The following is a 10,357-nucleotide window of genomic DNA, read 5'->3' as shown; positions in this document are numbered from 1 at the left end:
TCAGATCCAGTATCTCCTGTATGGTCCATGCTGGAGCTCTTCTTGGATTTGGGACTGCATTGCCAGCCGTGCTGATCGGAGCTCCACGCTGGGCAAACAGGAAATGCAATTCAAAAGTTCGCGGGGCTTTTCCTGTCTACCTGGCCACTGCATCTGAGTTCAGATTGCTGTCCAGAGCAGTCACAGTGGTGCACTGTGGGATACCACCTGGAGGCCAATACCATTGATTTGCGGCCACACTAACCCTAATCCGATATGGTAATACTGATTTTAGCTCTACTCCTCTCGTTGGGGAGGAGTACAGAAACTGGTTTAAAGGGCCCTTTATATCGATATATAGGGCCTCGTAGTGTGGACGGGTGCAGCGTTAAATCGGTTTAATGCTGCTAAAATCGGTTTAAACGCATAGTGTAGACCAGGCCTGACGGTGAACTGTGGCTGAATTGATGGTTTGCCTGTGGAGAGAAGCCTCTCTTGTTATCTCACAGGCTAGAACAGACTGGCTCCCTCTTTCTATTCTCCTCCTTTGCACCAAGGACCAAAGCCTGCCCTGCCACTGCAAGACATTCCATGGAGAGGAGGCGCCTACGGAAGCAGGTGCAGCTTCTTCAGTGGGGCAGGAGTTGGGACACTTGCATTTGGCTCTGGGGATTAATATGAAGACAAAACAAAGACAAACACACACAAAGGGGGAGAGGAAAGAACAGCAAAGATAGAAAATGCTGCTGTCTCTGGTGTTAACTTTCACTTGCAACCTCACTGCTGGAAAAACCCAGGCCCAGCACACGGTCTGATCAGCAACGCTGAGACCTGGCAAACTTGTACCAGCTTCGGGTTGTTTAGACATTACATTTAGCTGCTCTTTCTGGTCACAGGGTCACAGCAGGGCTGCACAGTATACATTCTTGACAGGCTAAGTCAGATTCTTATTAGACATTAGAAAGACATTTGAAGTTAGAAAGATAGGGAAGAGAAAGGATGTGGCGAAAGAAAAGGACACACTTGGGGAGTAGGGGGTGATATTCAGGATTTAGCCAGAGCCAGTGGAGGTGGCAATGTCACCTGGCTCCCTTCTCTCTGGCCTGGTCTGGTCAGGCCACCTTTCAGGATTAACATGAAGAAGGTCCAGGGTCCCAGGAGAAGGTGGCAACCATGATGATGAATCTCGTTCTGTCCCTTTTTTTCAGCTTCTAGCCAGTGTTGCAGGGACAGCCGCCCCCACCCCACCAAGTCTCTCTTTTGAGGATCCCCAAAGGGCAGTGATGCGTGGAATAGCCTATCCTCTCGTTATTTTGTCCACCAGTTAGGCCTAGTTTCCAACATACAAACTCTGGTTCACTGATTTCTGGTTCCGCACTTCTCTTGTTTACAAAGTGTGATCTTAGAACAGCCCTTGAGTTAGATCAGTAGGCCTTTCCGTTTGGGCTAATTCACTCTGTCTTTTTTGCACCTTTTCCCATCAGCATTTGTTGTTGTGACATTTGATGAACTTTCACTTACTTTTTACAATTGAGCTCACACTTAGGATAATTTTGTAGGCCCACTTATTGCAACAGAGCACAAGCTACTTAGCCTATCAAAAAGAAGGTGAAGAGGTGACTTGATTAAGGTTAGACCTACATAGGAAGAGGCCAACTTGTAACAGGATGCAGTGTCTGGAATCTGATGTTAGGAAAAATTCAAAATTTATGTTCAGCATATCTGGAACAGCTTACCAAGGGAGGTGGGAAATTGGTCACCACTTGGAGACTTTACATTGAATTTGGATGCCATTCTAAACAATGCCAGACGTTATTAGCTTAGTAGGGCACTGCTTACAGGTTACTCAGGGTATGGCTACATCAGAAATTTCAAAGCACTGCCCCGGCAGCGCTTTGAAGTGTGAGTGTAGTCAGAGCCGCAGCGCTGGGAGAGAGCTCTCCCAGCGCTGCTTGTAAACCACATCCCTTATGGGTGTAGCGTGCAGCACTGGGAGCCGCGCTCCCAGCGCTGCCGCCCTGATTACACTGACACTTTACAGCGCTGCATCTTGCAGCGCTCAGGGGGGTGTTTTTTCACACCCCTGAGTGCAAAAGTTGCAGCGCTGTAAAGTGCCAGTGTAGCCAAGCCCTTATTGAAGGGACTGCTGGTTAACATTCTGTGGTCTGTGCTATGCAGGAGGTCAGATGAGATGATCACAGTGGTTCCTCCTGGCCTGAAATTCTGTGCATCTCTGCAATTTGAATGGATGGAAGTAAAACCTTGGAGGGTCTGGAGTGCCTGCCCTGAAGAAAATACATTGTTTAATCTGGTGCCTTTCAAAGTTTTTGTTTATTATTTTAAAAATGCCAAATTTTGTAAAAAGTCACCTTTGTCTAAAATGCCAGTAAAGAAGCAAGATGTAAAAGTATACTCTTGAATTCTGGCTCAGAAGTTGGAGGATGTGCCTGCCTGGTGCACTCTGCAGGCTTGGATCCTAGGTTGTTCAGTGGCACCACATTTGGATGTGGCATGGTGAGCTCTGTGCCGTTGAGCTGTGCGAGGAAAAAGCACAACTCGAGAGGAAAGAGAAGAGCAGCTTTGTGTCTCTGAAATGCTGCCTGCTTGCTGCTGCCTTAGGGAGTGAATGCATGACCCAAATCCTTGCATTCAGTTAGCAGGTCAGAGTATTTTTTGCACTGACTTGTGAGTGTTTGAGAATGTCAGAGAGAATTGATTTTATTGAGGTCTCAGGAAAATGTAACCCAGCTGTCACTTGCCAGGAGATGCAGTTGTAGACAGCTGTTGGCCTCACAGCTGTTACAGGCAAGAGCTCTGAATTAACAAGAGACTTCAACAAAAAGCCAAGTGCACTTGTATTTTTATCCTTTTCTGACCCCCTTCCCCTTTCTTGGTACCCTGATAACCTTTCATAGCAAAGGTCCTTCAGTGTCCAGCATGCTTACCTGATCTAAGACAGGGCAGTAACAAAATGTTGGATAGCTGTGTTTTATTGCCTGGTGCAGGGCACAGCTTTTAAAAGTCAGAATAAATGAATTCAGTAAACTAAAGAGAGGAAACATTTTTCTATTTCTGGCAACTTCAGAAGGAGGATGAGAGATCCGGTTCTTGGTCTTGTTATGGGGCGTTTTGCAAAATCTAAACTGTCCTGGATCGCCAGATAGGCACAGAATAATTCTCTTCTTCTGGATACCCCACAGAGTTCTGCTGCCTTAACTCCAGCAAGATCTGGACTGTTCTCCCAGGATGCTTTGCAGGGATTTGGTTCTCATGACTATTAAAGTACAGTAGTACAATAAAAATATTCCCTACCTAGCCCCAGAACTCTGGCAACTGCTTCCCGGATCATGCTGTCAATGGAGAGGATGAGCGGCAACTCTGGCAGGTAGAAAGGGCCACTGTCCTCAGAAGAGAGCTGATGAGGGAGAGCATGACCTAATGGACTCAGAAGTGAAATTTGCCCCAACCAGTTAGACTGCAGTCAAACTAATTTACAGCTGTGTTGGCAAAGCAAAGGCCTCCGTCCACAATGATTTTGAATCTGCAAAGAAACCAAGAATTTGAACTTGTTCTTGGAGGAGGCACTTGATTGCTCCCTGCAGTGGGGAAATGGCTCCTGAGCTGAAGGACCTTTCTTCTCTTTGCGCTCATGTTAGTGTATAGATGTGACATTATTGACGTGAACTGTGACCGTATAGATCATTGTTGCAACCAAGGTCCTCTAGTTGCACCAAATCTTGTACAAAGGAGGTCAAGTAAGGGGTCTATGGAAAGGTTATAATTTGCTGGTTATGGTTATGCTGTCTGTATGTGTGTGTGATTTTTGTAGTTGAAGTTATGAATATGGCTATGTACTTGTATCTCAGTGTGTTTGATTCTAAGTAGCACCAGTGAAGCATTTGGTCAGCTTCTTGAAAAAGAACTATTCTGAGTAAATGCCCAATCAAGAAACACTTAACTGACAATGGACCCTGGAAGACTCTAATCCACATCTGAGGAGCCTTCCTGGGAATGTTCAAGATCGCATGTAAGCAATGGCTGCCACCTGAAAACTGAGTCAGGCATGGACATGTAACTTGCCAGTGTGACTCCAGACTCCATCTTGCTACTGTGATTTTCCACAGTAAGAACAAAGGGGTTTCCTTCCACATGGCAGAGGATATTAAAGGCCCTGGAAACCCCTCCATTTTCTCTTCAATCCTGATTCTGACCTCTGGAGGAACTGTACTTGAAATTGAAGCTCTGAACGACCCATCTAAGCTGGGATGTTTGTACCCCAGAGACTCGACTGGTTTAAATCAGCAGTAATCCTGTCAAGCCTGAAACAAGCCTGAACTAAGAACCTTGCAATTGTTGTTTGTATTTGATTCCATTTAACCAATTTTAACTCTCATCTATATCTCTTTCTTTTTATGAATAAAACCTCTAGATTTTACATTCTGAAGGATTGGCAACAGCATGATTTGTGGGTAAGATCTGACTGGTATATTGACCTGGGTCTGGGGCTTTGGGATTGGGAAAACAGTTTTTTTTTTCCACCTGGGTATTAATTTTCATAATCATTTATCCCCATAAGGAGTGGCGCTGGTGGTGATACTGGGAAACTGGAGTGTCTGAGGGAATTGCTTTTTTGACTTCTGGTTAGCCAGTGGAGTAAAACCAAAGTCCTCTCTGTCTGGCTGGTTTGGTGTGCATTAGTAGTGAAGGACCCCCAGCCTTGGGCTGTGACTGCCCTACTTGTCCTAAATTAATACTCTCAATAATGTCCTGCGAAAGGCCACTTTGGCCATGGCTACACTGGAGAGTTGCAGCGCAGGTGGTGGGTTTACAGCACTGCAACTTAGTAACTGTCCACACCTGCAAGGCACATCCAGCGCTGCAACTCCCTGGCTGCAGCGCTGGCTGTACTCCTGGTCTGCTTGGGGTATAACGATTGCAGCGCTGGTGATGCAGCGCTGCTCCGTAAGTGTGGCCACCAAAAGCGCTGTAACTCTCCATCCAGGGTATTAGGAGTATCCCAGAATGCCTGTTCACAACAAACCGGAAGAGTGGCTGAACTCCGTCCGGGCGAAACTCCCGGAGCTGCTTATCTAAAAAACAACACAGCTCCTTTGCTCGAGCGAGCGGAGAAGGCAGGGGAATTGCTTTGGAATGTTCACAGCTGTTTGCTTGAGGAGAGAAGCCACACGGGGAGGGAGGGGGGGAGTCCGTGTTGAGCAGCTGCTTATGTGTCTGAAGGCTATTTAGGAGTGCATAATTTGCATTTAGTGAATAAGAGAGGGGGGGGGAAGGGGTCAAAACTTTTAAAATGATTGAAGGTAGGTGCTGTGTATCTTCCAGTCCTTAGAACTTGCAAGGCAGGGAGCTGAGACAACAGTGTCAGCTCCAAAAATCCACTCTCTCTGTCTCCCCCACGCTCCCTGTCACACTCCACCCCACCCCCCCCCTCTTTTGAAAAGCACGTTGCAGCCACTTGAATGCTGGGATAGCTGCCCACAATGCACCACTCCCAACACTCCCACTGCGGCTGCAAATGTGGCCACACTGCAGCGCTGGTAGCTGTCAGTGTGGCCACACTGCAGCGCTGTCCCTACACAGCTGTACGAAGACAGCTGTAACTCCCAGCGCTGTACAGCTGTAAGTGTAGCCATACCCTTTGTTGCAATAGGGAAGGAGGTTCTTGTGGCTAAGGCAAAAAACTGGACTCCAGGAAATAGCTTTGCTGTTGACTTGTTGTGTGGCCTTGGGTCACTTATCACTTGGTCACAACACTTAGGTTGAGGTTTTCAAAGCCTACTAGGGGATTTAGCCACACATTTCCTGTTACCATTAAATTAATGGAAGTAAATGGTAAGGGGGATGTAATGCAACAGGGGTTTACCAAAGATAAATCATGCCAGACTAATTTGCTTCTTTGAAAAATAACTCTCTTTTTTTTAGATAGGGGAAGTGCAGTAGATTCAATATACGTGGACTTCAGCAAAGCATTTGACACTTTACCATGCTGGAAATTACTAGTTAAGTTAAGTTAAGTTAAGGAGGATGGGGATCAGTACAGAATTGTTAAGTGGCTAAGGAACTGGCTAAGGGGGAGAAGACAATGGGTTGTGCTGACGGGTGAATTATCAGACTGGAGGGAGGTTACTAGTGAAGTTTGCCAGAAAAAGTAAGAGTGTGTTAATGAAATTTGCTGATGGTACACGGTTGGGAGGCCTTGTCAATACAGAGTACTATTGTATAGGAAGATCTGGCTGATCTTGAAGACTGGAGTGACAGAATGGGATGAAAATTCAGTAGTTCAAAGTGCAAGGTGGTGCACTGAGGATATAATCATAAGAATTTCTGCTACAAGCTGGGGCTCATCAGTTGGAAACAACAGAGGAGAGAGACGTTGGTGTGTGGGTCAATCACTGGGCTATTAGCCACCAATATGATGTGACTGTGAAAAAGGCCAGTGACATCCTAGGCTGTATCAGGTGAAGCATTTCCAGTAGAGAGAGAGAGGTTTTCATGCCATTGAACAAAGCATTGGTAGGACCTCATTTGAAGTACCTTGTACAGTTGTGATCACCTGTGTTCTAGAAAGATGAATTCAGACTGGAACAGGTGCAGAGAAGAGCTACTAAGATGATCAGGGGAATGGAGAGCCTGTCTTATGGGAGGAATGAGAAGAGCCTAGCTTGTTCAGTCTAGCAAACAGAAGACTGAGAGGGGATCGGATTGCTTTATGTAAATACCTCAAGGAGTAAATACCAGGGAGGGTGAAGAGCTATTTAAGCTAAAGGACAGTATTGGCACAACTACAAATGGATATAAACAGGCCATGAACGAATTCAGACTGGAAATGAAAAGGTGTCTAACCACCAGAGGGGTGAGGTTCTGGAGCAGCCTCCCAGTCAGAGTTGTGGGGCAAAGCACTTAATTAATTTTAGGAGATAGCGGAACAGATTTTTTATTGTGATTGTATGACAGGGTTGGTTCTGGTGGTAGGGGGCAAGGTCAGAAGCCCTGGGGCTCATTTCCAGTATATGTCTCATATTTCTGAAGCACATGCTTCAGGGTTTCAGCTGCCTACCTGCAGGGGTTAGGGAGGGTTTCTCCTCCCCCCCCCCCCCCCGCTTCAGTGTATTCAGGGGTGGGATTTTTTGTTTATCTTCTTCCTCTGAACCATCAGGGCTGCCATGACCAGAGATGGGACACTGGGCGGGACCGTGGCTCTGAGCATTCTCTGTCTCAGGTACTTGGCTGTATGTTTCTTTCTCACATGTTCAGGGTCTAACTGATCACCAAGTGTGGAGTTGGGAAGGAATTTCTCCCTAGGTCAGATTGTCAGCAACCTTGGGATGTTTCATCTTCCTCTGCAGCATGTGGGTCACCTGCCAGGATTATCTGGGTCTATCTCACTTCCTCATTTCCTTGCTTTTGCAGGGGCCTCAGGTCCTGATGTACCTCAGTCCCTCCTGTTCTATGGCAGTGGCACATAATACTCCAATCTCCTGTGGGCTGTAATACTTTGGTCTCATTTTGGTGGTTGGGTTTACCATGAGGTGCTGGGTGGGAATGCATGGCCTGTGATATGCTGGAGGTCAGACTAGGTTTGTGGTTCTCAGCCTGTTTACCATTGTGGGGCGCATATGAAGCTATCTGTGTTACGTGGGCTGCATCCACACAATGTATATATATGACCTGTATGGCCCTGAGGATGTCACATGGGCCACTGCTGTGTGCTGATTGGGCATTAGGTTGAGAACCACTGGACTAGGTGATCTGATGGCTCTTTCTGGCCTTTAAATCTGTTACGAACATGAATATTTGTGTGGCTAAATCTCACTAGTCGGCCTTGAAAAGCCTGACCTTCTCTGTCACCAGCGTGCTGTGAGGAATTGGTCACTCATCTGAAAAGCAGGGTGGGATTTCGTGATCAAGATGCTGGATAAGTACTAGTTGAAATCTGACCGGGTTATCAGCTTGTCCACTGTTATCTAGACTGTGCTGAGCAATTTTAATGATGCAGCAATGACTCATTCAGCAGGATTGCAAGTACGAAATTGTTATCCTCTTATCTGTTTTCTTCTTCTCTCTCCAGCCAAACATTTCATTTTGTAAGTGTTAGCGTGGAACTTCTTGTCTTTATAATGCCCTGTAGATCAAGGTGGATAAAAACTGATGGCTTTTTAAAAATGGATTTTTTAATTTCAATTTATGTGAAATTAACTTGTATTTAGATTTCTAAAAATGACAGCATGTATTAAGGTCTAAATTTAATTGATTAAAATCATATAAATTACATTTAAAAACATAAGCAGTATATGTTTACTGCCAAAGTTTTCAAGAAAGTCAAATCACTGAACTGATAGAAATCACGGGCAAAGCGCCTGCAACCAGAAAAATAGTGTATTCTGCAGGTGCAGAGAGAATGTTTTCTTCATTTCAGTATATTAAACTAGTTTAGTTCAATGACTAGTTCATTCAGAGTTAAAAACCAGTAGGAAGATGAAAAAGCAGGAAAGCTTGTTTTCCTCTTCCAATCTATTAATAAAAACTAGGTCTGAGAGGATGAGATCTGTCGGGATCTGATATGTTGAAGGACACAGTGATAGGAAACAATCAGTTTCATTTAGTAACTACAAATAATACTTCCTTGCATTAATAAATCAGTTCTAAATGCAAATCTTGTTTTGATAAACTTTTCTTCATGTATATCCAGAACATTTAATGTAGTTTTATTTAACTAATTAAAAATGTAAATGCTATGGGGTTTTTGCATTTTTAATTACATTCAAATTCCCATCTAAACAGAATTTGACACTAAGCACAAGTAAAAAAAAAAAATTAATCATCTGGTAAATAAGAAATGCATTATCCACCGTTTTCTAACATCATGAAAATGTAAAAAAATAAGAATCTGTATAAATGTAATTTAAGCTGTATAATTGCTTAGATAAATGTATATAGACATCATGTATCTTCTTGGTTCATAAAAAGATGCACTAAATTTTGTGTAAAGGGTATATTTAGTTGCAATTCAATGTGTTTTAATGGTTGTCAATCAGTGAGAATCAACCTTTTTTTAGGAAAATAACTAAAAAGTACAAATGCAAAACACAATTAAAATGGAGGAAAATCAAGGTTTCCTGCTTGCTGATTTAAATCATGATCAAAATCAGTGATTTTAAAGTGCTTTGATTTAAATCAGCCCACCCTGCTGTAGACTACAGGAACTACCCAGTAGTTGTTGCTGCAGCTTCATTTATAATCTGGTTCTTTCGTTTTCATTCCCTAGGTCCAGCTGGGAACTTCCTGACTTGCGAGAAGGGAGAGTAAAAGCCATCAGTGACTCTGATGGTGTGAGCTACCCCTGGTATGGGAACACCACAGAAACGGTGACCTTGGTTGGGCCCACTAACAAGGTCTCCCGGTTCTCAGTCAGTATGAATGACAATTTTTACCCCAGCGTGACGTGGGCTGTCCCTGTGAGTGACAGCAATGTGCCCCTGTTGACCAGGATTAAGAGGGATCAAAGCTTTACTACGTGGCTAGTAGCCATGAATATGACCACCAAGGAGAAGATCATCCTGCAGACTATAAAGTGGAGGATGCGTGTTGACATTGAAGTGGATCCTTTGCAGCTCCTGGGGCAGCGAGCACGACTAGTGGGAAGGACTCATCAGGAGCAGCCCCGGATTCTGAGCCGAATGGAACCCATCCCGCCAAATGCACTAGTGAAACCCAATGCCAATGATGCCCAAGTCCTCATGTGGAGACCCAAACGAGGCCAGCCTTTGATAGTGATACCTCCCAAGTAGATGGTGTGTGGTGTTGAGGGCATCGTTGTTGTTGGTATGGCGCAAATGAACTGGGTTTTTGAGCCAAAGCAGACCTCTGGTGAATGGAAACAGAGTTCCTCCTTTTTCAGAAAGAATATGGTACCTGGTAGTGGCCAATGCTACGTCACAGAAGAGGAATCACACAGCTGATGGACTTCTGATGACATACCTGGGGGATTCTGTACTTCTAGGGTATTTTGGCTGAAAGAGGCTTTCTTACCTGAATAACTCATATTCCCTTGCCATAACATGCAAGGAATGAGAATATGATTAAACAGTGCCTGTGGCAAATGCTGCTTCTCAACCAATTAGATGTAGAAATGGAGACCATGCACACCAGATGTTCATGGTCTTAGAGTTTGATCCTACTGTCTGACCAATGGGGCGGGGTTTTACCACATTTTTATACCTATGCAGTTTTGATTGATAATCAAATGATCACCTTGCTCATTGGAACTAAAAGAATGTTTACAAAGGGGGGGAAATAACAACCCATGCCATCTGTTCCACTTAGCTACAAACAAGCTCTGAGTCCACAGGGAACTGTCCAA

The 10,357-nt window shown here is 44.6% G+C and overlaps 1 protein-coding gene across 1 annotated transcript; it reads left to right on the top strand.

The window, feature by feature from the left end:
• Positions 1 to 9,324: 9,324 nt before the first annotated feature.
• Positions 9,325 to 10,074, top strand: LOC116827579 (protein FAM78B). Its single transcript, XM_032785243.2, has one exon. The coding sequence runs from the start codon at positions 9,411 to 9,413 to the stop codon at positions 9,783 to 9,785; it is 375 nt and encodes a 124-aa protein (XP_032641134.2). The 5' UTR covers positions 9,325 to 9,410; the 3' UTR covers positions 9,786 to 10,074.
• The last annotated feature ends 283 nt before the right edge of the window (positions 10,075 to 10,357 follow it).

The sequence above is a fragment of the Chelonoidis abingdonii genome, chromosome 7, assembly GCF_003597395.2.
Source record: "Chelonoidis abingdonii isolate Lonesome George chromosome 7, CheloAbing_2.0, whole genome shotgun sequence".
In the NCBI taxonomy this organism is placed as follows: domain Eukaryota; kingdom Metazoa; phylum Chordata; order Testudines; family Testudinidae; genus Chelonoidis; species Chelonoidis abingdonii.
Note: the sequence above shows the minus strand (reverse complement) of the source record. Positions and strands in the feature narration are given on the sequence as shown.

What these genes read in the sequence shown, in the direction of transcription:
- LOC116827579 (XM_032785243.2), top strand. Translation starts at nt 9,411, where the DNA reads ATGAATGACAATTTTTACCCCAGCGTGACGTGGGCTGTCCCTGTGAGT.